The sequence below is a fragment of the Branchiostoma lanceolatum genome, chromosome 5, assembly GCF_035083965.1.
Source record: "Branchiostoma lanceolatum isolate klBraLanc5 chromosome 5, klBraLanc5.hap2, whole genome shotgun sequence".
NCBI classification, from domain to species: Eukaryota; Metazoa; Chordata; class Leptocardii; order Amphioxiformes; family Branchiostomatidae; genus Branchiostoma; species Branchiostoma lanceolatum.
Window position 1 is genome coordinate 13,480,316 of NC_089726.1, and position 26,050 is coordinate 13,506,365.

Genomic DNA, 26,050 nt, shown 5'->3' on the forward strand with positions numbered 1-26,050 from the left:
ATCCCATCATACCCCGCGCCCGAGTAGCCATGTTGGCCGAAGAGAAGTTCGAGTTCTGCTATTTCGCCCCAGATTTGGTCGTCCAAAGTTCGGCTGAAATGGGCTAGCGGACGCCGAGCTTCGTGTCAACAGGTAAGCAGAGGGCATGGAAGTGTGTAACGTTTTAACCAGGCGTGAAATGAGCTGTGGGAGCGAATGTCTCTGTAGTGAACAGCTGTTGTTTTGATGTGGCTGAAGCTGCGAACGTTCTGAATGGCTTGTGGTGTATACGTGTAACGGAGGCGGGAAGTTTGTTACAACCAGGTTTATAAACCCTCAACACACAGTCTTGCCTTTCTTGAGGTGGTTGTCCTCCACTATGATACGTCATAGAGTATACATGGCTGTAAACGATGGATCACAAGTTTATTGTGGCATGTGAAGGAGAAAGAGTGAAGAGAATTTGGCACGAGTTTGGTAACGTTACATATTTTCGTCAACACACACACAGCAGTGTTGGAAATTGACCCCATAGTTGATGACATGTCTTGTTGTTTGACATTCGAAGTCAACACATTTGTTTCCCAACATCAGATTATTGCTGTCGGTCCCTATTATAGCGACCTTTGAATGAACAAAAATAACTGAATTTTGAAAACTTCAAATGTTTATCAATAATAGTAGGATTGGTCTGGACCAATCATAGGGAATTACGCTGGAGGAAGCGACCTCTGACCTCCGCTCGTGCCATGCTCACAACGCGAAAATCCGCCGCCTCGTGCGGCCGGCTCGCCTCCCCTGCAATGTTCCGTCGGAAGCCTTTCCCCTCTCGAGCTTTCATGAAGCATTTCAACCTACCGTGCGGCGCTCCCCAACTCCCGAGGCACACGAATCTGCCAAGAAACTCGCGGGTTGCCGTCCTCGTTGGGCCCGACGCCGACTCAGACAGCAGGGCCGCGGTGTGCACTACAGCAGCGTGTATGGGCTCCCAGTGACGTTGCCCACCTGGATTCGCAGTTCTAAGCGAGAGCTCCTCCCGACCCTGAGTCTCTACACTGTTCGTAATCTTTGGCGACGTCCTGCAGCGAGTTTTCTTCACCAGCCTGGGACTGCACACCCGTTCCTGCCTGCCCATAACGTCCACAGAGACAGTGAGTCCACAGCGACCGGAACGATAGCCCCCCCCCCCTCGCTAACGCAGGGCCGCGGTGTGCAACCACAGTAGCGTGCGGGGACTCCCAGTAACGTTGTCCACCTGGATTCGCAGTTCTAAGCTAGAGTTTCACCCGAAGACTGATTCCGGCTGTCTCTACACTGTTCGTAATCTGTGGCGGCGCTCTGCAGCGAGTTTTCTCCACCAGCCTGGGACTGCACACCCGCCTGCCCCGTGTGAGTTTCCCCGACATATACATTCTGAGCCTTCATCAAGCCTCTCAACCTACCGTGCGATGTTTCCCAACTGCCGAGGCACACGAACCTGCCAAGAAACCTGCGGGTTGCCGTCACACAATTGCGTATTTACAGAGAGTACACAACGATCGGACCGACAGCCCCCCTCCCTCACTCACTTCCCGCCCTTGAGGCGGGGTCTCGCGAGACTCCGGCCCGTGATTTGAGCAGCCATGTTTCTTCTCGCGAACCTAACAACATAGCCACGAGCTCCCACGAGCGGTACTTCCTCATCGCACGCCCTTCTCCCTTTCCACCCGTACCTACACGGTCTACAAGAATGCGGTGTGCATCTACAGCAGCGTACTCAAGACTCCCCACTCCACGTCGATGCGACTTAACCTTCCGGTCCGACTCGGAGTCCGCGGCAGCGTCCTGCAGCGAGATCGTCATCAGCCTGGATCACCACGCACACCCGAAACTCTTGACTCTTTCCAGTAGAGTAGAGTAGATTAGAGTAGTTTAGCACAGCCAGATTGACAGTTCATCAAGATCAGCTCCAGCTGTGTGCCGAAGACCCCCAGTACCCGCCCACGGCCCACTTCACAGTACCAAGTGAGAGACTCACGCCGACGTACCCTTTCCGGTTTGTCTCTACGCTGTTCGACAGTGCCCGGCCGGTGACGTCCTGCGGCGCGTTCTTCACCAGCCTTGGACACTTTTTTATGAACTCGAATATCCAGCTACCTCCTAATTTAGATTCAGCACTACCACTACAACTAACTACTTTTCCGCTACGCGGTTTGGGGCCCTCACTACCCTCGGCTTGGCCGTTGATGTCTCTGTACGACCATTATAAGCCTCTACCACAGAGCAGTTTCACAGATTAAAGACATCACATGCCCCAAACCGCCTAGCTTTCTCCTTGTATTGTCTATGTGTACGTAAGTGTAATTATAGTAGGATTGGTCTGGACCAATCATAGGGAATTACGCTGGAGGAAGCGACCTCTGACCTCCGCTCGTGCCATGCTCACAACGCGAAAATCCGCCGCCTCGTGCGGCCGGCTCGCCTCCCCTGCAATGTTACCACCATCCCGCCCTTGCTGCAATCTCAACTTGTATCTTAAGAACTCACAAAATTGTTTAAACTTACCAACACTGTACGTAATACATTACATTTTGTGTTGTGACCGCCAAGACCACAGTCTTTGGCCGTTGATGTCTCTGTACGACCATTATAAGCCTCTACCACAGAGCAGTTTCACAGATTAAAGACATCACATGCCCCAAACCGCCTAGCTTTCTCCTTGTATTGTCTATGTGTACGTAAGTGTAATTTCTCTGTGATCAACATATTTGATGTATCATTTTGAATGATGAAACATTGTGAAACAATTTTAATGTTTAGGGTATGACAGACTTTCCTGAATATCATAAATCATTTTGCTTCCTTCCAGGTCATTCCATGTGACTGAATAGAAGTCATATGTAGCCCTAAAATTGGGAGTGCACGCAGGTCTCCAAGTTGTGTGCAGCAAGATGGGTGACAGAGCAGAAGGAAAAAGCACTCAGGATACACAGTTAAAATCTAGCCCCAAATCACAGGACGCCGGTCCTCCCCCAGCAAAAGATGACGGCCCTAAAAGGGACCGTGACCGTAGGGACAGACCACCCAAGGAGGGGGGCGGGGGTGGCAGGTTCCGAGACCGTCGGAAGGAAAATAAAGACAGTTATGGTGAGCTGAGTGAAGGTCGCAATAGCAAAACTGGTGGACCGGGGAAAGACAGGGTTGACAAAAATGGCAGCAACAAACGGCCACAGTCTGCTAGGGACAGAGGGAGTGGCGACAGTCGTCATGGCGACAGGAACAGACCACGTGCAGACTCCAGGGGAGAGGTTAGGAGTGACCACGTGAAGGATGCAGGGAAACTGAGGCAGGAGGACAGGCGGAGTGACAGGGTGGATGACAGACCAAAAAGCTCACGTGACAGGGATCGGAATCGCAGGGACAGGGACCGCAGGGATAGCGACAAGACTAAACCTACGGGTAAGGAGGACAAGAAGGGAAAGGACTCCAAGAGAGAGCCCAAAAAGACCAAAGAGGAGCTTAAAAAGGAAGAGGAGGAGAGAAAGAAAAGGATGGAGGAGGAACGATTGCTTGCAGAACAGAAGAAGGCAGAAGAAGAGCAGAAAAGACTGGAGGAAGAGGAGCGAAGGAAAGAGGAAGAGAAAAAGAGACAAGAAGAGGAACAAGTAAGTGGCTTTGTTTTCAACCTTTTGCCTTTACATGTATCTATATTTGTATGGTATTGCATGATCTAGAAGTAAGCAGTATGATCGCGATATTCATGTTGATGTATATTGATTGACACCAATGTCTTACAATATCTTGGGATATAAACGAGGCAAAAACAATTTGCAATGACCTCTCATTTTATATGAATTTTCCTCAGCGTCGTAGAGAAGAAGAGGAAGCAAGGAGGAAAGAAGAAGAGCAGGTATGATGTGTAACGCTATCATGCATGGTAGCGTCCAGTCAACCTTATTACAGACAGTTTTTGATCCAGTTATATTGGTTAATATCAATAGAATACGGCAACAATTATAAATATCAGCCTCAGTCACACCATATACATGTACATCTTTGTATCTGTTGAAACAACAAATTACTTTCCAAGTGCCGGTAGGTACATGTAATCCTTGTCTTCCCAAGGGCCACCATTACCTGTCTGCCTAATGCTGGGGTCCTTAGGCTATTGTACCTCATACATATTTACCTGCACAGCAAATGCTATGAAACATGTCTGATTTAAGGATACGTTGGGGTGACTGAAGGACCTTGGATTTCTTCAAAGGGTAATACTAGTAATGGCCCAGGCAAGAATTACTGCATACTCGTAAAACAAATCAATAAGATTAACAGGAGCATTATTGTGTTAAAGTTACATTACTGAAGTAGGAATCTGATATGGTGCAAAAGCTGTTGCATAAGACATCTTTAAGAACGTTGTTACTCATGTATTGCTTCCTTTAGAATGGATAGAGAATTGCTCTAGTAACCAACCCTTCTTGGCCTCCATTTGGAACAGAGCATGAGTTTTTTTTCTGTACATAGTATTGGTACAATATATCTATGAACATCTACCCAAAAGAGAGAAAAAATTACATTCCAGTGCAAATAACTAGAGTGAAATCCATCATTCAGTTCAGACCTTTCCTCCATATAATGTTAAAAGGAAACTTTAAAAGTGGAAAAGCTTGTATCAGTGGTGCTGTCTGTGTTGTGGGAAAATTGAATGGGCTGTACATCATAAGTTTGAGCTTAGAATAAGCTGACATAAAAGCAAGCTGCTATTGGATTCCTGTCTTGTCTATTCTATCTAATGATATCCTATATTCAATCTTTAAAGATGAATATATAGTACAGACTCTACAGAGTATCGTCCGATAATGCCATCTTTCATCATTGGATAGCCAGTTCAGTTGGGAATTTCTTATTTGCCCCTTCGGTCTATTAAGCTGGCAGTGGTTGAGTGATGGGCGTAGAGAGACCTGCTGATATTCCATTCTGTCTGTAGGGGGCTGACGTGCTTAATACCACCACATAACAGTGCAGCAAGATAGCCTCTGTGGGGCATGTGTAGGATTGTCTAGACCTGAGATGTGTTTGCCTGGCTAAGCAATAAACTGAAAATGAAATTGTGTCCAAATACGAATAGGCTGTGTTATGAGGTCTTGCTTTAAAGGATGGACAAGATGTTAGGAGTGTAAGGAACGCAGGTGTTTTTTTTTACTGATATCTTACTTGTCATGTCTGTCTTAAGGTATAGACTCTAACAGAGTACTGTGAGATGAGGGCATACGGCCAGGCATTCCTTTAGCAAATTTCTTGGTCGTTTGAATCACCAATATATATATCCTGGTCAGTACAACTACGGTATGGATACCCTATCATATGGGAAAAGGTGTTTTGCAAAAACATGGCCCAGCTAATTTGTCTGCCAGTCCTGTATACTATTATGATTTGGCCCTACCAATTGCAAACTAAAACACTTTACAGTATAAAACAACTTGATTGTCATCACACCAGTAGAAACGATGTTATGTTGCTGAGTCAACTCCAAGTCACTACAAGGGTTTTTGAATAATTTTTGTAATAATTTTGAATCATTTTCAATAAAAGAATATTTCTAAATTCACAACTCTTCTGAAATAGATTATTATTTACCGGTATTTGGATATTTTGGAAAAATTTTAAAAATAGATAACCACAAAGATCACTTTTATTTGGAATAATTTTCAAACATCTATCTTAATTGTTGAAAGTTCTGGCATGTTTGATATATGAGATTGACATTTCCAATATCTTCCGTCTCCATAGAAACAGGCCCATGAGATGGCTGTAGAAGCTGAGGAGCGGATCCGGGCTAAGAAGGAACTCAGGACGACTAATCTTCATGCTGGAGGTGAGTACCACGTCAAACTGGGGCTTGTTAATGTATGGTTTGATAGGTGTTGGCAGGTGTCCACATTTGAATATGCGTGTTGGAATTAGCAGCGTTATAGCAGGATGTCAGACACATCTCACAGGGCTGGAAAACATGATGCAATTTCAACACGCTCAAATACCAACGGTCATTTATCATTATGTGTGGGAATGTTTTTAGTGGTATTAATTCTTCATGAGAAAGAACGTTAGAGTTACTCAGCATCAATTATTTAATTTGTTTTTAAACATTTCTGGTAGTAAACATAATAAAAATGAGAAATTGCAATGAAGTGATTGTCTATATTTCCTTGCAATCAAAACTGTGCATAGAATCTACCCACAATAAAGCTTGCATGTTTGCATCATTTTACTAGTTTTATTGTATGTACCTTGTGGTAGTTGTGGGTGATGTGGAAGTTTCTTAAATAAAATGTGACATTGTTGATTTTTTGTTTTGTTTAAGACAATCGGCCAGAAGAAGGGTTTTTCAGCAAACTTGACTCCAGCCTCAAGAAGAACACAGCTTTTGTCAAGAAACTGGTAAATAAAGTTTCTGCTTTCAAGATGTTGGACCCATGACAGATGTCATATTCCTTATGTATATTTCTGTTGTTCATTTCTGTTTGCTTCTGCTTGTACAACATTAGACAATGTTTTATGACTTTATGTATGAAAATGAATAAATTTCACAATTCCTCAGATATGTTATAAGTATATATTTGACACATATTCTTAGATTGAGAGTTGTTTATTTGTCTTTTCCTTGTAGAAAACAATAACAGAGCAGCAGAGGGAATCTCTGACTAAGGAGTTCAACTCCTTGAACCTGACCAAGTACATAGGAGAAGCAGTAAGTCCTACTTACTCCTTCAAGTTTGTCCATATATATTTTTGACCCAGTGTTACAACAGATAAAGATATAAACCTAGTGTTTCCTGTAAGATTTGATATGTCAATTCTATATACCAGTCATTTTGCAACAAAAATATGTATTTTGTCTGTTTGTTTTGCAGGTGAATTCCTTTGTGGAAGCAAAGCTCAAGGTATCTTTAATTACCCATTTCAACTTACATGGAATTCCACATACAATAGATATAAATTTGTTACTGAATAAGAAAAAACAGCATTATTCCTTTACATGACTCCTGTCCAAACTAAGTGCTATGAAATACACGTGTTTTCATGAAGGTTAGACATCCAGATAATAAGATATGCAAGGTAACCGTTCTTCAAGCAACTGAATAAAATTTGAAAACAGTCACTGACAAAAGACCGGATGCTGTCTGAGACGTCTGACCGTTTCCAAATTATATCCAGTTGCTTGAGTAACTTACCCTCTGCACATAAATTTTTGTTTATGATTATGAATGTTCTAACATTGTTCTGATGTCCTTTCCTGTTGTCAGATGTCAGACGTAAGCTGTGCGGTGCACCTGTGCTCCCAGTTCCACCAGCGCTACGCTGAGTTCACCCCCCAGCTGCTGCAGACGTGGAACAAGTCCTTTCAGGCACGGCGGGACGACAAGGAGGAGAAGAAAAAGGAGAAAGGAGACAAACTCAGGGTGGACATCAGGCAGGTGGCTGAGGTGAGACCTCTGTAGTATAGGCATGTTTTATTCTCAGGCCGAGCTGTTGCAATGTTGTGAACAGCTATCAGATGAAGGAGGATCTTAATATGCAGCTTGTAAAAAAATCAGAAATTGAAAGTTAGAATAATCCATAGATTCTCTTCAAGATTGTGTGATAGAAACAACCATTCTTCTGTTTTTGTGGCATACATCTCTAGAACCAAGAAAGTTGTCAGGATGGACTGAATGAACAGTCTGTTTTTGCAAAACTTTTCTGTCATATTTCTTCAGCTAACATATTTTTCAAAATCCTCTGAGTTTTTTTCCATTTTCTTTTCTCTCTGTGATCCATTAAGGTGTAGTCACAGCATATTTGTCCTTCTCCCTCCCTAGCTGACAGTGGCTGGAGTCTTTACAGACAAGGAAGGCCTGCCTCTGGTGGCCAGTCAGCTGAAGGCACTGATCGATGGAGACAAGGAGGTACACAACAACCTGACTATCCTCTCCAGCTTCTGTAGGCACTGTGGGGAGGACTATGCAGGGCTGGTACCCAGGAAAAACAGGTAGGGAGAGCAGAAAAACGCTATGTTGTACTAAACGGTACATTGTATTGTGAAACAAGGATACAGAGATGTCCCCAGGTTGTGATTGTTGCATTAGATCTTCAGTTGCTGTGTCCCACAACTTACTTACAGGCCCAGTGGAAACTTAGGATTTCTATTCTATCCCTGCAGATATCTTGCAGACAAGTACAATGTCATCCTACCAAAGAGTGAGGTAAGTCTTCTTCAACAGCAACTACGTATAATGAAGCTAAATGCCATCTTAACATGTATGGACATGTACATAGAATAACATTTCACATGAAACAGACATATTTCCCATGTAAAGTGATCTTCTGTCTGTTGATATTCAGGCTTTATAGCGATTAAAACAAATCTTTATTCATGTAGAATATCTCTAGAATGCTATGTATTAGAATGACCTTAAAGTATGGTATTTAGGAAAAGCTGATATTCTGAATTTAGTGTTTCCTGATGTTCAAGCCATTGTGATTCCCTCAGGTGTTCCCGTCAGAGATCCAGGCAAAGTGTCGCCAGCTGCTGAAGGATTACTTCACCTCCCTGGTCAAACACCTGCAGAAGGACCACAAGGCACTGCAGAACCAGGCATGGAACAACAGAAGAACCCTTCAGGTTACAGGAAACTTTTTATCTTCTTGCTTCTCGCAGATCTGCTACTTTAACTGGATTGAAAAGTAGTCATATATACCTGTTGTCAATGTAGAAAGCAACAGTAGATGCAAGCATTCTGTAGCTGTAAATATTTTCTTTATTGTTTTTCCCACCTAAGCCATCTGCCACAATGCTGGCTTGTCCGTAGCCATGCAATGTCCAGTGATGGCTGATATAGACCTCTGTCCCAGTCAGGAAGCAGTCCTGCACTCAATAGTGGCTGGACTGTGCCGAAGAACATGGGAACATACTTACTATTTATTACAACTGATATAATAGTAATGTCTACTCAATCTCTTAATATACAATGTAATGCTAAACCTTTCTACATCATTTTATTTTCAATATCTATTTTAAAGATTTAGAGCTACATATAAACCAGATTGAAAGAGTATATAATGAAGTTGCATGTTTCATCCTAATGTTTGATTAGAAAGTGTTGGTGTTGTTCCACCAGACAAAAGGAGAGCTGAGTGAAGAGAGACAGAAGGCGTTTGAGGATGCCCAGGCTGTGTACCAGAAACTACTGATGAATGCCTCCACCCTAGCAGACCTTCTGGATGAAGACATGCCTGATCTACCTGAAGATGGTGAGAGTTTTTTTTAATGTTGGCAAGATCTGTTGATTGAAAGTCATAGTGTGAAAAGTATGGTGGGAAAGTTTGTGTATTTAGACAACAGTGAAAATTCTTCTGCTTGCATAAAAATAAGTTAAAGAAATTGTTAGACAGATATCTAATGTCATAACTTCATTTCCACTTTTTTGTTTAACAGATTTTAAAGAGGAGGAAGAGGGAAATGTTGACATCTTCCTTGCTATCAAAGGTGGCGACGTAAGTAGAATACACAAAGCAATTATTCTAATCAATGTCTCAGAGCTATTGCAAAACATACAAAACTACTAGCTATTGACACTCCAGACCGAACAGTGTAACCTCTAGTTCATTTGTCATCTAGGGTGAGATAGGAGAGAACACCCTGTGTGTAACCTCCAGGTTATGTCTCCTGTAGGGTGAGATAGGAGAGAACACTCTGTGGGAAGATGAGGAGACCAGGAGCTTCTATGAGAACCTGCCAAACCTGAAGGAATTTCTACCTGCTGTAAGTTGTCTTAATGCATTGTCTTGTGTCAGAATGAAATTGAACATCACTTCTTTAAGAGTACAAACTTCCACCAAGCCTCTGCTGTGTATTATGAATCTTTCAAAGTTAAAACATCCTAACAACTTGTGTCAAGCTCTTCCCAGTAAATTTAGTTGTTCATTCGGTAAGATTCTGAATAGAAATTTTCAATTGACCGTCTAAGATAGGGCTCTCAGCATGCCTGTATTGTTTACATCATGTCTTTGTCCTCAGATCTTGTTCAAGGACAGTGAGAAGAAGTCCAAGGAGCAAGAGGCTGAAGCAGACACACCTGAAGACACTGTGGAGGCACTAGAGGAAGGTGAGAGTATCTCTCAGTGTTTGCACAATTAGCTCATGGTGCCTATTTTTTACCGGGTCTCGCATTGATTTTAACTTTGTGTTAAAACTTCCAGGGCCCGACAGTGCCCAAAAATAGCCCGGTAGCCGCAGGGTGCCCCACAGGGCCATGTATGGGTAACGCTTGGAAGTGCAAAAAAAGCAGCCCATGAACTGCCCAGCGGGGCACCTTTTTCCAATGTGACCTAAGCATAGATGTGCTAGTCTGTTGTACCATTGCATCTGAAGACAACTGAAATAGATTGGTTCATCAACCCCCTTCCTGCTGACTTCTGCTCTAAACAATGCAAACTTGGTGCATGGATGACCCTATTGCATGAGGAAGGTCAACAAGACTTTTCGCCTCCTCCCAACAGAGATGAGTAACATGGAGCTGGCTGAGGCAGTGGAGGTGGTGGAGGCTGAAGCTGAGGCTGAAGCTGAGGCTGAGGCAGACACCACTCAGGCAGAGATGTCAGTAGAGGACATCGAGAAAGAGATCCTAGGCACTGTAGAAGGTAACTGTCTGCAACAAGTTCACAGCTCGACTATTTGTTCTTTTTTTCCTCTCCAAAATATCCAGAAAGTGCTTGTTTTGTGTCCATTTGAATGTCATGTGACCTTTTTCAGTAGGAAACTTACATTGTATGGAAAGCCTCTATTTGTATATTACTTAGAAGATGGACAGAATTTGATAAATGTAAATGCAATGTTTTTTTGTTTTGTGCCCAGATGTCGATGATGACACAGAGGGTGCATCGGGGTCCAGTACTAAGATGTTACTGGAGGGATTCCTGCAGCAGCTGCCTAACTGTGTCAACAGGGAGTTCATCGACAACGTAAGGCACCTGGTTAACAGATCCTAAAGGCATTAGTGAGGGCTGCAGTATAAAACATTTACACTTTCATCAGTCTATTGTTGAATTGTATGGACATCTAGCCAAGGTCCAAATACTTTTAAGTTGTAGCTTTTGTATAATATGTCATACATGACCAGATTGGGCATGTAGTTTTTATCTATAACTATGGACTGTGCAAAATAACTGACCAAACTTGTATGGATAAAAGGGAGCAATAATTTTAGGAAGAGAATAAAGTATGGCTATAGTTGTCACTAATGCTGTTGAAATAATGATTGTTTCTTGACTTCCAGGCTGGGCTGGAATTCTGTATGAACATGAACAACAAGACCAACAGGAGAAAACTGGTCAGGGCTCTCTTCACTGTGCACAGGACAAGGTACAATCCATCAGTCTGTAGCTATAACACTTTGGCATGGACAAAAGATGTTAAAGGGATTTAGTGACTAATTTAGATATTGATGTTTTGAGCAGCTTATATATTTTGTGTTAGATGTCAACGCTTGATCATCAGCTTACATGCAATATCACAGAAACTAAAGCTTGCAAATTTAATGTGATGTACATCTGAGCAATCAATTCAGAGTTTTGGTATAAAACCTGGTTCTCCAGTACTTTCCTTTAGTCACTGACAAAAGACAGCGGATGCTGTCTGAAACGTCTGACTGTTTTAAAATTCTATCCAGTCGCTTGAGTAAATGTCATTTGGCGTACATCTGAGTAGTTAGTGACTATTGTTTACACAGTTTAACATGTACCTGTCATTCTAGGATTGATCTCCTGCCCTTCTACTCGCGCCTGGTGGCCACCCTGCAGCCGTGCACCCCTGACGTGGCAGACGACCTGGTCGCCATGCTGAAGGGAGACTTTAGGTTCCATGTGAGTCATCACCAAATCATGGCCTTGGAGAAGAAAGTTCACAAGCAAAACCTTTTATTCCCTGCTGGACAGAGCTGCCTAGAAACACTGAGTGTAGACTAGTCGGCTTCTGCTAACCCCTGTGTCAGGAACCCCCACAGTAGTATAATCAAATACTGGATGCTACTACCACTGCTACTATTGTTCTTTTATGATCTGTACTCTTAAGTCCTGTGATGTGCTAAAGATAGAAAATGGCATGTAACATGATATCCTGAATAAGGATCTTAGCTACAGTTACTTAATGCCATTTGCAGAGTAGTTGTAAAACTTCTCTGTGTCTTTGCACAGGTTAGAAAGAAGGACCAAATCAACCTGGAATCAAAACTGAAGACAGTCCGCTTCATAGGTAAGTTGAGGGCCCTCTTAATTTTTTCTTTTTGTCACCGCCTTGGGAATTAGATTTCTATGGATTGCTTAGAAACCTGTTTTTACACATGAAGTTGGGGGGGATGAATCTATAGTTCGAATTTTACTTTGAAAATGAAAACTCTTTCCCTGAAAGTAGCAATTGTAAGAAGGAGATGCATGTAAGGTAAGACATCATCATTATCAAAATGTTTGGCTGTCTTTGCAGGGGAGATGACAAAGTTCAGTGTCTTCCCCAAAAAGGAGACTCTTCATTGTCTAAAGGTTTGTATTGATTCATGTATTTTCTGCATTTATACTTAGTAAGTGTACCATCTCTCTCTTATTCTGTCCTTCTTCCACACCCCACTCATGTCCCATTCCATTCCTGTCACATTCAACTCCATGCCATCAGGAAAGTTAACTTCTTGTACACACTTGTTGATGTTTGTTTGTTTGTTGTGCAGATGTTGTTGCTAGACTTCCGGCACCACCAGATAGAGATGGCCTGCGCCCTGCTGGAGTCCTGTGGTCGCTTCCTGTACAGGTCACCTGACTCACACCTGCGCACCAAGGTTCTACTGGTAAGGACACTTCTATAGTTCCTACTCTAACTTTCTTTTAGGGAAGAAATACAGTTTGATATTCTTTTATCAGGACAAGTATTTCCTACGTTTTTTTAAGTGCACATAGTGCAAATCAATTTTTAATGTGCAGGTTACATATACATGTAGGCAGGTTTTCTATTTGTTTACCACATTTTCATTCCAGAATAGAAACATTTCTTGTCTCACTGTATTCATCATTATCATCAGAAAGGCCATTTTGAGGATTATGTTCAGGGCTTGATTTGCATTACATGTACTTGGTTAAGGTGCACAGGTGCAGGATTGGATGATTAATCATGGACTTGATTGTCATTTGCTGATGTGGAGTTTGCTATTGAACCCCAACAGGAACAGATGATGCGTAAGAAGACGGTGATGCACATGGACGAGCGCTACACCACCCTGATAGAGAACGCCTTCTACTACTGCAACCCACCAGAGGTGGAGAGGGTCAGTCAGCTTACTACTACAGTCAAACCTGCCTATAGCGGTCACTCAAGGGACTGGCCAAAATCGACCGCTATGGACAGGTGGCCGCTCTATAGAAACGGTTGATTGATTACGAGCAATAAGTGGCACATGTTTTCTGTTCCCACTGAGAAACATTTATTCACATACATGTACATGTACAGTCAAACTTGGTCTACCGACCACTTTCACAAGACGACCATCGGCTCAAGATGACTGCTTTCGGTAGATCCGGATTTTTCCACAAGCAAATTTAGTCCAAGTCGATCCATCGATCCGCCCCCAATCCGGAGCACATGCGACCAAAATGTTGCCAAAGACAACCGTGTCATTTTCAATTGCGCGGCGACATCATTTATCAGCAAATAATTGCGGAATTTCACGGTAAAATCAGCCTGTTTGGGTCGGATTCCTTGCCGGGAGAAAAAACAACAGCTGCAAGATGAGAGGTCATAGGGTCATTGGGATAGTCTACTGTAATGTGGGTGCAGCTGCAATGTGTGAGTTATGATTTTGACTTGACTTTACTCTACATTAAATAGTACAAAATGTAAATTTATTTCGTCAAAGAAGTTCTTTGAATAAAGAGAACAGAATATACAAAGAATGGATGACTTTATAACCTTTTTTTAGAGAATAAAAGGCATCTGTCTTTTTTTTAACAAACTGCTCCCCCATGCATATGGTACTACTAGTGAAGTAACCCAAGTAAACAAAACGTCCCGCTAGGACCGCGCACCAAGAGGCTCTGTTTGTCTCAAATTTCTGGCGTCTTGGCGGTTTTGGAAATTCAAAACCAACACCAGGAGCAAAATAAAACCATGTACAACATTTTCATGGGTAACACTGTAGCTATAATGACATTTTTTTCTGCGGGGATTTGAAAGAAGGCTCCCGAATCTTGCGGCAACCATGCGCCGTGACCGTTATCGGCAGTGTTTCCAGACCCGCGGGACCGAAAATCGAGTGGCCGCGACCGCGTTGGCCAGGTGACCGCTATAGCCTAATTCTTAATGCTTATGTCAATGGGAAAAATCCAAGGGACCGACAAAAAGTGACCACTATGGGCAGGTGGCCGCTATGCAAAGGTGACCGCTAATACAGGTTTGACTGTACATGTACTCATTTTGAAACTGATCCAGTTGAATATATCCAATGTGTTGCACATTCATTAGGCTTATTTTTTGATGACAGGGTAACCATAATTGCAAGTTTAAGTGGCTCCACATGTCCTACTGAGTGATGATTATGGTGCAAAAGATGTCAGTTAGCGGAGGAATACGTCCACTGTAATATGTACATGATTGTAAGTTAATTGTATTTGCCATCCACATTTATTGCCTCCCAGTTTATTAACCGTAGGTTATTTTTCTCAGACTCCTGTCAAGATTCGACCGCCCATGCACGAGTACATCAGAAAGCTGCTGTACAAAGACTTGTCCAAAATCACCACAGAAAAGGTACACCTTTAATGTTTTGATGCATATATTTGCCTTTCGAAGTTCTGGGATAGTTGAAACATGTTCAGCTAAGGTGAAGTACACAGTACTCAATTTGTTCTTCTCTTTCTCATATTGAACTCAGGTCCTGCGACAGATGAGGAAGCTTAACTGGCAGGAGGAAGATGTAAGTACATGTTATGTTTAATGTTTTATTTCAAATGCCAATCTTATAGCTGCAGAACACTAACTCTATGACATAGCTATAAGCAACTGCAGGACATTTCTACAACTGCAGATGCAGAAAGCAGTGAATGATGATAGCTATAAGACAATCACACTAAAGATGCATGTAACTGTCTAATCCATGTTACTGTCTGTTACAGACTTGCAGGTATGCCATCAAAAGTCTGACCCGTGTCTGGAATGTTAAGTACAACAACGTCCACTGTGTGGCCAACATGCTGGCTGGACTGGTCCCATACCAGGAGAACGTGGGAATTCTGATAGTGGATGGCATTCTGGAAGAAATCCGTCTTGGAATGGAGGTGAGTATTGCATTTTTAATTTTGGTTTTGAGTTCTGATACTTGTTGGTAGAATTTCAATGTCTCAATAGATTTACTTTTTGATTGTCATTTTTTCCTTGTAGATATTTCTGTCACTGATGGTCCATTTTTTCCAATAGATCAACGACCCTAAGTACAACCAGCGCCGTGTCAGTGCCGCCAAGTACCTGGGTGAGCTGTACAACTACCGGCTGGTGGAGTCCGCTGTCATCTTCAAGACTCTCTACTCCTTCATCACCTTTGGAGTCTCCCTTGACTGTAAGTCTAAGGTTTACTTACTGAGTTGTGGTCTTCTTCATTAGGAGGTTGTATTACAGTAAATATATTCTGAAGAAAAAGACTCTTTTTTTCACAACCAAGGGATTTATTCAACCGACGTTTCGGTGACCCTCTGTCACCTTCTTCAAGGCAATTCTGACTGGTTCACATAGCAATACAGCACAGGTGTTGCTGCTTATACATATTAATGAGATGCAAACGCAAAATATTTACATATGTACAAACACAGGGGATGACATCACTATGCGGTCCCAAACATACAGAAGTGTAACACATACACAACTACATATCGATCAACAAACGATGCAACGATTATTTCTTTAGGATGCGGTCCCAAACGTGACTGAGTCTATGAGGGGGGATATAGACTCAGTCACGTTTGGGACCGCATCCTAAAGAAATAATCGTTGCATCGTTTGTTGATCGATATGTAGTTGTGTATGTGTTACACTTCTGTATGTTTGGGACCGCATAGTGATGTCATCCCCTGTGTTTGTACATATGTAAATATTTTGCGTTTGCATCTCATTAATATGTATAAGCAGCAACACCTGTGCTGTATTGCTATGTGAACCAGTCAGAATTGCCTTGAAGAAGGTGACAGAGGGTCACCGAAACGTCGGTTGAATAAATCCCTTGGTTGTGAAAAAAAGAGTCTTTTTCTTCAGTGACTTACCAACCTGATGAAACTATTCACGGAAGTAAATATATTCATTGCTATGCATGCAAAGGTCTGGTCATAGGTAATGTTGGTCAATGTAAAGTTATCTACATATTTTGCATTGGGACTACATTGCCTGGAACTATATAACAAAGTCAGTACTGTTCATCCCTCATGTACCTCCCCCCTGTAGCTGCTGTTCCGACCCCCCTGGACCCCCCTGAGCACATGTTCCGTATCAGGTTGGTGTGTGTACTACTGGACACATGCGGGCAGTACTTCGACAGGGGCTCCAGCAAAAGGAAACTGGACTGTTTCCTCATCTACTTCCAGGTACTGTGGCTCACACTAGTAGGGTTTAAACACTAATGCAGAATATAATCATCTTACAAAAATTGAAAACCTGTGTAACATTTGTAATGGATAGTCCTTCCACAGCTTGTCACGTTATGCTGTCCATGCACAGACAGACACACTAACGGAACCCAAAACATAACCTTCATGGTGAAAGTAAAAAGATTTACAAATGTACTTGGCCATTATCACATTGATATAATGATTAGCAAAGACTTCAAGTTCATTCATAGAATGGTACGAAATGTTTCTTCTTGTATACTGATTTCAGCGGTACATCTGGGTGAAGAAGTCCAACCCTACATGGACAGAAGCCCACCCCTTCCCTATTGAGGTGGACTTTATGGTGTCAGATACAGTCGAGGCTCTGAGACCCAAGCTGAAACTGAGCTCCAGTCAGGAGGAGGCTGTGAAAGCTGTGGAGGAGTTGGAACAGGAGTACAGGAATAAATACTGTGAGTGGGATTTCTACAGACTGTGGAGTTGGAAAATACCATGCTTTTTAAGCCAGGGGGCCCATTTTTTCACAACAAGGCATTGTGTAGAATAAACGTAGAGGGAAAAGTTGTAGGAGAATTCTGACAATTTGTCAGATTGTGGAATATCATGGACGTGTGATAGACGCCTGTCTTTATATATTTTTCAAGGTTCTTAATTTCAAAGGTTGTTTTATGAAGGACAGATTGTGTCAAAAAGGCATTTACAGTGTTGTACTTGTAATTGATTACATTGGTATGTTACTATGTTTAAATGTGGAATCCATTTGACACCATAGCTCTTCCTGGGCAGCCAGAAGTACAGCAGCCTGTCACAACTCAGGAGGGACTCACCACTATTGCTGAGGGGGAGGAGGGGGCAGAACCCACTCCACAAGGTACCGTTACAACACTTACTTAGATTCTTAATGCAGGGAGGTGTTATTTGTAACTTGAAACTACTTTCTCGTTCGAACAAGTGTATCACGGAAAAGGTGTTGCTGCTTGGATAGACTTTATTGATTAAGTTAAACCGTTATGCTTTTAACGAGTTTGCTCAGTGCAAGGCCACAGAGACGACTACCTGGGCACTGAACTAATACTCACTGAAGCAGTACCTCTTCTCCCTTAGTCAGAAACTTTAAGCTTAGGTAAGCTCAACTAACTGACTCAATAGGAGAAGCAGGGGTCACAAAGGCTGCTCAGGAAATTCCATACCCCATTTAACCAGAATGGGTTTGATCCACTCACACCAGGAAGGACCCCTCCTCTTTTCCGTGGGGCGGGTTCTTTAACATGCTCTTTGCATCTATCACCACGTAGTTAACCTGGCCCAGCAGGTGGGAGCACTGTCCATCCAGGAGGTTGATGACTATGAAGGGAGTGACCAGGAGGAGATGGCGTACGAGCAGGATGGGAGTCAGAGCGGCAGTCAGACGGAGAGTCAGAGTCAGAGTCAGCACCACACCGGGAGGGAGCATGCCGACGAGGCCGGGGAGGAGGTAACATGGCCTGTCTTATGTTGAACATGGAGGGAGAAACGAGCTGAAGAAAGGAAGGAGAAGGCATGAAGGAAGCTTCAAGACAGATTAGCTTCAGTCTTTGATTCTGTCACTTCCTGGAATAGCACTGTCTTGCTCCTCTTTACCAGGAACATTGAGAGTTTTTTTAGATGTGAAAACCTTAAGAATGGATGTCTTTATTTTGACTGCTATAACCAATCAACCACTGGTTCCTCAGTGAAGCCTGCTGGCATGGGTTCTTTACGTAAGCCATTTAGACAAAAGTTGTCTTCGGTCATTGGTTCTTTTCTTTGTATCTAAGGGGCAATGCTAAAAGACTTGCACTATGAAAGGTGTAATATTTTATGCCACACCTATGTGCTAGCCTAAGTGTATCAATGATTGTAGTAGGTATCTGTAATGAAGAACTCTACTCCACCAGGTGTACTCTGAAGATGACAGGGATGATGAAGGATCACTGGACTCCATGTGGGAGACGGGCGAGGACGAGAAGGTTGCTATAGCAACAGCCGTGGGCCTGACCTTTCTAAGCATGTGCACTGATATGTGTGTGATTAACCAGGAATATTCCCTAACAACAGCAGCTGAGCAGCAGTCTAACTAACTGAAGGTCTTGCAGGTTTCAGTAGTGGGAATAACAGTGATATTTTTCTTAGATGCATACATGTATGTCTTCTATGAATGTATTGTGGACTGTTGTATGACAGGTACAAATGTAGTGTGCATGTGAAGAGAAAGACCAATAAGGAAAGAATGACTAGCAGGGTCCGGTGCTGCAAAGATGACCAACAGCGTTTTACCAGGAGACATGTTATCACTCATCCCTGCATGGAGATTGTGTCAGCCTGAAGTGTGGTTTGTCAGGAGTCTGTAACTTGCAGATTGTGCTGTGACTGTCACTGTTAGTAGGTGTGTGCCACATTTTCACTTGCCTCCAAGAGCATTGGAAACTGAAGCAGGCAAGTTGATTTGACTAAAAACAGCACAATACATCCTTGTTCCAGGGAGACTATGATGAAGATGAGGATGAAGATGAGGATGAGATTTTGGACTCAGCAGGTGAGACGGAGGATGATGATGAGGTCACCCTGCTGATGGGAGGACCCAAACTGGTCAAGTGTGCCGAGGACGAGGACTTCATGTCAGCTTTTGACAAGATGCTAGCTGAAAACATCTCGGTAAGTTCTGTTATCTTCTTGGTATATATGAATTGCTGGACCTACTGTTTTGATGTTGGCTTCTCTACTATTTTCTCATATTGTTTTATAATATGTGTATGTATTTGCCATACGTCAGTCAATTTGTTTGGAGTCCCTGAAATTATTACAAACATTCTTCTTTCAGTATTGATATTTGTTTTCTGAAAGTCCTTTCATAAGTTTTGGAATGTATGTTAACAGCAGCTTAATACTCTGACAGTCTTCGTCTCACATGTTCACAATTTCCAGCACCGCAGCACTGAGACTGTGAAGGTTCCTACCTTGGACATTGCCATTCCACAGAACATGAAAGTCAAGGCTAAAGCAGGTACTGTATACACAGGTACTGAGATGTTTGTATACACTGTCTTAAAGTACAGAAGAGCATGGTACTAAATATAGTCCATACACTTTATTTTTCTTCTGATCACTGTTGTCTTCAGTACTATTTGTACTACAGGTACTTCAGTATGTTGTTCTTCAGATGTAATCTGTATTCAACGCTAAACAATATCCAAAAGACTGAATGAAGTGGGTCTTTCAAAAAGTAGTGCATTTGATGTACTCTCCAAGCAGAGGATGGGTTCCGGCAGGTTTTTGACGTGTTTTAGGCGTTTTTGTCGGCCTTTCTACTTTTTCATTTTTTTTTTGTCTCTATAAACCCAACCTCTGCCGGCACTGACCTCGGGGCGGGGCAAACCTATTTACTTCCATTGAAAAAAGGTGGCAGTACTCCTCCCCGAGAACCATTAGATTATCATTAGTGGTAACAATTTTATTGCGCCGGATTATCACACATCCGGCAAGTGTAGCGGCTTTCACGGGGCCGCGCCGGTCCCCCGCTGACTGCCCTATTCATGCGACAGGCTGATCTCACGCCGGCATGAACATTGATAGCATCATAACGTAAATTTCAATTGGATACCTCACAAGAAAATTGAGAAAATACACTAGTGCATGAACAAGGCATATAAATAGATGTGTATTGCGTATCAACTTGAAACGCATCAATTATGCAATTATATCAGGACTCGTTATTAAATGAATTACAAACGGGAACATGCACCTTACGTTTACATGCGGTTAACGCATGCCTCCGCTCGCTGTGTTCAGATTGGAAGAGAAGTTTTCAACAACAACAGCGAAATTGGTGATGAAGCTCTACTAACAGAGGCTTGAAAATTCCCAAATGGCACCAGAGGATAGTACAGTTTTTTGTGTGATTCGGTCTTTGATGGTTCTTTTATGGTAAAAGAGTTCAGTCACGATAGGCAAATCATTTGCTGACGGACATCGTAGCGATCTTCCAACATGGCGCCCCGTGATTGTTTTGCATACACATGTGGGTGGTTTAGAGTCTTTTATGAGATTCTACGATTTCCTCACACTACAACATTGCATTTCCGCAGCGGGTAGTCAAAATGAGAGGATTTATGGATATTTTCGGGCTGTACTTTGTCTTCTGGTACGGCGGTCAAAATCGGTCTGGATCGGAGTTGAGCATCGCGGATTGGAAAGATGGAAACCCCGGCCCAATGTTTTTCGCTGCACGCTGAGATGATCTTAGTTATTTCATACGAAAGTAAGTGCAATTAGCCAAAGGATACGAGAAGCGTAAGAACATTACGTAAAGAACATAGCATGACAAGTAATGCCACGACCGTTGGACCAAGGATTAGGTCCTTGCATGGTTTGACTAGGCCGGAAGTTCTGTGGCGCAGGGGGAGGGAATCTCGTGCCTGGCCGGGCACGCTTCGCACCTACTTATAAAACGCTTGTAATGTGTTGCAGCGATTAGTTTTATTAGGCTTTGATCAGTCCGTCTGCCGGCAGAGGTTGGGTTTATAGAGACAACAAAAAAATGAAAAAGTAGAAAGGCCGACAAAAACGCCTAAAAACACGTCAAAAACCTGCCGGAACCCATCCTCTGCTTGGAGAGTACATTTGATGAGGACATGTAAGCATAAAATCTTTTTGCCCTTAAACTGCCAGTATTCTATCAGATACAGCAAGTCTCTATGTGTCAACTGTGTTGTTGTTTTCGGAAAGGCAGTTTTATAATTGTAGTGTTTGCTTCTTCCCCTTCTGTAGCTCCTATTGAGCCGAGACCTGAGAGTCCCACTGATACGGTCAACTTTGTCCTCATGACCAGGAGGGGGAACAAGGCTCAGGTAGGTCTGCTTTTCTTCTGAAATTATTGTTATCTCACCAGATTATCCATACTGAATTATAGGAGTGGTTGACCTAGAATACGTGTTATTGTACATTATGTATAATGCCTGACTGACAGCATCTACTTCAATATTTAGTTTAGTTTTGCAATCTATTTAGAGCAGTGCAGAAAACCTTGCAGCTTGAACTAGTTACTGTATGCCATCGCCCTGTGCTCTACATGAACAGTTCTGTTTCCCTCCCCCACAGTATCACAACCTGGACATCCCTGTGACCTCTGACCTTGCCATCAACCTCAGGAACAGGGAACAGGTGGGTTTCAAATTATCAGCTGTACTTTTAACCATTGGCTGAAATCTGCTTTACATGCATTTTCAAAAACACTTCCAAGCATTTTCAAAAACACCCAGGTGCATTTTCAAAATCACCTTCATAAAATGAATTGGACCCTCTACAATGCGTTTACTTCACAACAGCACTCTAAGATACACTCTAGAATGCATTTGTATCAGCTCAGCGGGGGATAACATACATGTACATGTATGCATATAAAGCTGACATAAAACTATTATGATTTTGTCCTTGTGTTTCTTTCATTTTTTTAATACCTATTTTAGGGCAGTCAAATTGTCTGCTGTATGGAGCTCCTTATATTATAAAGGTATATGTCATCACAATACCATAGTTAAGCTTTTACTTTGTACTACTATATGTGCTGATGTATATTGTTTTCCATTCATTACCACCACCCTCCCCTGCAGGCTGAGCTGGAGGAGAAGCAGAGGCTGAAACAGCTGACACTCGACATCCACGAGAAGATGGAGGAAGAGGAACTGCAAGGTGAGACACTGACAGCACTTTAGTACATAATATGTATTTGTGGCGCTAATTTTATCCTAAATAGCACTTTTGATAATTTTGTATGCTTGATGTAACAGCTGTAAGTTTAATTGAAAACAAGGTGGTCACCTCCTATTTTGGTTCTAGTAAGCCTTGCCAGACCTCAGTGAGCTTATCAGTAGTTTAAAGTGTTAATAGCTATTTAAAGACATACACGTTGCTCTGTGACTTCCTTGCAGAGTCCCTTGCAGCCCTGAACAGACCAGGTCCTGCTAACCTGAACAGGGAGCGCCGCCCAAAGTACCAACCTCCAAAAGGTGCTCCTAATGCTGACCTCATCTTCTCAACAGGAGGAAAGTACGTATCCCTAACACCCTTCATTCTGCTTCCTTTAGAACATAATTTGTAATGTATTGACAAGACATGTATAAATAATAATGACAGTTGCTGAGTAGAGATCAAGTATAATGAAGGGTTTGAATTGATGAACAGGTACAAAAAGTTTAGATGATAAATGTTGTGAGGATGTGATGTCAGCTGTCTGTATTGTTTCAGGAGGCGGTAGGGAGAGAACAAGACGGACCCTGTAGAGGGCTCCGAGGCAGATCTGCCCAAGGGACAGCACCGGCCTGGCCACCACCAGCAGCAGACAGCCCTTCCTCAGACAAGGCTCACCCATCACACTACAGAGGCCAGGGGGACACACCAAGGGCCAACTGCTATCCAGCAGGGCAGGGGTGTTGATCTGTGGCTCGCAGTTTAGGGTTACATTGGCAGGGATGAATACTGTATAGGGACATCACTGAAAATGCCACGTGGGAGAAAGACATGCCTTTTTTAATCTCATCAAGTCAAGGTGGCTCCTCTTGTCTGAGAAGTTGGGATGATAAGAGACCTGCAGAATTTGGTCGACCCTGGGGTTATGGCTGGTTACGATTGACGAGGCGTCTGCTGGTCAGGGAAGGCTGGTCGCCTGCCCATGTTGTGTTTGATCCCCTGGGATTACGTTGTGGCAGCTCTCAAGGGGCGCATACATTATGAGACCGCCACTCTCAGAGAACTGTTTCAGTTCCATCAAAGTTGGAATAAGGCATGTTCGAGTTCAGCTTTTTCTGTTTTATAAGGAGTAAACAGCAATGTGTTCTTAATTTTCATTGTTAGTTGGGCAATAGTGCAATGTAGAATGCTAAAGGCTTGTTATGTCTGTTTTATTCAATTGCAGCAGAAATATGTACTGTTTCCAATAAAGCAAAAATCCACAGGCTTGCAGATGTCAGCATAGTACATGATGTTGTGTATGTTTTGTAACTTCTTCAACTGCATTAAAGAAATAATTCCCAGCTTTTCCAACACCGGAGGAGTAAAACTGTGTGTAAGACTTAAGATTTAAGTGTCTAAGACTTAACACTTGGCATTGGATTTAGATGCAAAAGCCTTTATGTTGCCATTGTAGTTGCCCTGTTTTTACTTGCTATTAATGGCCATTGTGGAAACAATTTTTGAGACATTTACCAGTCAATGTGCTATAATCATCCACTGCTAGAGTGCTTCAACTGTTATGCCATAAATGTGTAATGCTCTACAATCATTAGGATGCAGAAGGTAGAAACCAGTGTCAAGTATTAGTATGATGCTGCAAAGCAAATAAAGAACGCTTGTGAAAATTAAGTCAAGCAGGCTGAATAGTCAATGTGGTCTTTTGTTTTAATGATTCAGTGTACATGTATTGATAAAAGCTGTACATGCAATATGCATGTCTGCTCTGAAAAACCGTATTCAGGATAATCATAAGTTGAGACAAATACTACATTTTCCTATTTTTATTTCCAACATAACAAGATAGCTAGTCCCCTCAACTTCCCTTCTTTAACTTTTCAGTGAAATTCTGGCATAAAAGATTGCAAAAAAACTGTTACAGACTAAGTCATGCTAAGTTTGTGGTTTGGACGGTTGACATGCCAAATATCTCAAATTCCTAGTTCTCAAGGACAGTATAGTGCTGATACTGTCTACTCTGCTCCCTTGATGCCAATGAAACCAACCTGTGTTCCAAACTGTGCCCCATCTCTCCTGTAGGAGAAAAACCTCTGCTCAGGCTCACATGCTGTGCACAATGTCACAGTAGCCTCTGTACCCTGGGTTCCATCATCAATGTTCTCCGGCTTGACCCCTGTCTGTTCCAGCAGCAGACGGGAAACCTTCCTCAAATCTATCGTGGGCTTCACTTTCCCTTCCTCCCGGACCACACAGGCTGGTTGAACAGCAGCAAACTTCTCCGCTACATCCTCCCCTACCTCAAAACAACAGGGACCAATGGAGGGACCAAGCACAGCCAGGACATCACATGTTACAGTCCCGAAATTCTCGGCCATGGCACGCAGAGTTTCAGCTGCAACCCCAGCCAGCGTCCCCCGCCATCCTGAGTGAGCTGCTCCAACAACTTGATTGACAGGATCAGCAAACAACATGGGGATGCAGTCTGCTCCTGGTGCTGCTATGGTGACACCTGGGCTGTTGGTGACGATAGCGTCGTATGCATCTGGAGGATCTTTCCCCACCACCCAGACCCTTGAACCATGCTCAGCCTTGGCAATGTAAAGCTTTTCCACATCAAACCCACATGCTGCAGCCAGGCGGTACCTGTTCTCCTGCACTACAACACGAGGATCGCGTCTGTTTGGGTTGAAGTTCAGATTGAGGGAGGACAGGGAGGAAAACAGAGACAGCCCACCAGAACGGGTTGAAAACCCATGATAGAATATGTCAGGGACAATGGCTGACACCATGGGGCTGACTGTTCCTTTGCTTGGGATCTGTCTTAGGAAGTCAGAGACATGGGAGTCTGTGATAGGCAGCTCAGGAGAAGCATCCTGGACGTGAAGTTCTCTTTCTGAAGATGTTTCATATGTACCACCAGGGTCCTCGACAAAGACTGTCTCAATCTCATATGCTTTGGTGAAGAGAAGATCGTACACTGGCTTGACTTTCTCCCAGATTTCCTGTTGGGGAAGAGAGAATGAAGTCAGTCACTTCACATCAAAAAGGTTCTGCAATAGAATTCTTATTATTTGCACGTTCAAATGGTGGAAAAACGTCTTTCTGGTGTTGATCAAAGTGCCGATAACTTTTACATTAGAGATATATTGTTGTATGAAAGGTCTGCCATCTCTTTCAACATGAGAAATTACATGTACATTATACATGACTTGTACATTTGTCACGCTCCATTATCAATTGCTCACAGTTCTAGAAAGTAAAGCGCAAATGCCCATTCTCTGGAGTAACAAATGTATACTTTTGCGTTGCAATATAAACGTGTATGGTGCCTAAAAAATTGAAATACTAATACACACGGATTTCACCTTACTGTGAGACCATAGATGTGCATGCATTGGTTTTGTCCTGCTTAAAGCATAAATCAACAAAATCTATCCGTCTTACTAAAGTAAAGAAATAAAGAGCACTCACTGGAGTTGTAACAACACTAATGCATTTTTTCCCTTTTTTGTCGGCCTCACACTTGGCATGGAATACCTTCTTGATATTGTCCATCATGCTCCCTAGCGGGTCCTCAGGAGTATTGAACTTGAAGTACAAATATGTATAATTTGAAACCTCCTTAATCACAGTATCCTTCACGTTTTCTAATCTTCTGGTTTCCACTACTGCACTGGTAAACTTTCCAGAGCCCCTATTTGCTCCTGCTGACAGCAAC

At 42.8% G+C, this 26,050-nt stretch overlaps 2 protein-coding genes across 4 annotated transcripts; one reads left to right on the forward strand and one right to left on the reverse strand.

The window, feature by feature from the left end:
* The first annotated feature begins 8 nt into the window (after positions 1–8).
* Positions 9–24,025, forward strand: LOC136435272 (regulator of nonsense transcripts 2-like). 3 transcript variants are annotated; one of them, XM_066428592.1, is made up of 39 exons: positions 9–132; positions 2,828–3,623; positions 3,824–3,868; positions 5,752–5,836; positions 6,323–6,399; positions 6,629–6,709; positions 6,873–6,902; positions 7,266–7,445; positions 7,821–7,990; positions 8,162–8,204; positions 8,492–8,623; positions 9,120–9,252; positions 9,437–9,495; positions 9,674–9,763; positions 10,019–10,106; positions 10,501–10,641; positions 10,856–10,962; positions 11,277–11,362; positions 11,754–11,862; positions 12,193–12,250; positions 12,479–12,534; positions 12,717–12,833; positions 13,206–13,307; positions 14,702–14,785; positions 14,910–14,951; positions 15,151–15,312; positions 15,452–15,590; positions 16,466–16,605; positions 16,898–17,081; positions 17,402–17,500; positions 17,925–18,103; positions 18,546–18,617; positions 19,129–19,302; positions 19,573–19,666; positions 21,415–21,494; positions 21,745–21,807; positions 22,257–22,335; positions 22,575–22,692; positions 22,891–24,025. In XM_066428592.1, exons 2-39 carry the CDS (start codon positions 2,910–2,912, stop codon positions 22,898–22,900), a joined length of 4,422 nt encoding a protein of 1,473 aa, XP_066284689.1. In that variant the 5' UTR covers positions 9–132; positions 2,828–2,909; the 3' UTR covers positions 22,901–24,025. The 3 variants fall into 3 exon arrangements, with proteins under 3 accessions (XP_066284689.1, XP_066284690.1, XP_066284691.1); XM_066428593.1 differs by having other exon boundaries at positions 19,573–19,651; XM_066428594.1 differs by lacking the exon at positions 18,546–18,617.
* On the reverse strand, positions 24,022–25,912 carry LOC136435275 (purine nucleoside phosphorylase LACC1-like). Its single transcript, XM_066428598.1, has 2 exons — positions 25,804–25,912; positions 24,022–25,334 (listed from the first exon to the last, which is right to left on the reverse strand). The coding sequence occupies exons 1-2, from the start codon at positions 25,888–25,890 to the stop codon at positions 24,345–24,347; spliced, it is 1,077 nt and encodes a 358-aa protein (XP_066284695.1). The 5' UTR covers positions 25,891–25,912; the 3' UTR covers positions 24,022–24,344.
* Between the last annotated feature and the right edge of the window lie 138 nt (positions 25,913–26,050).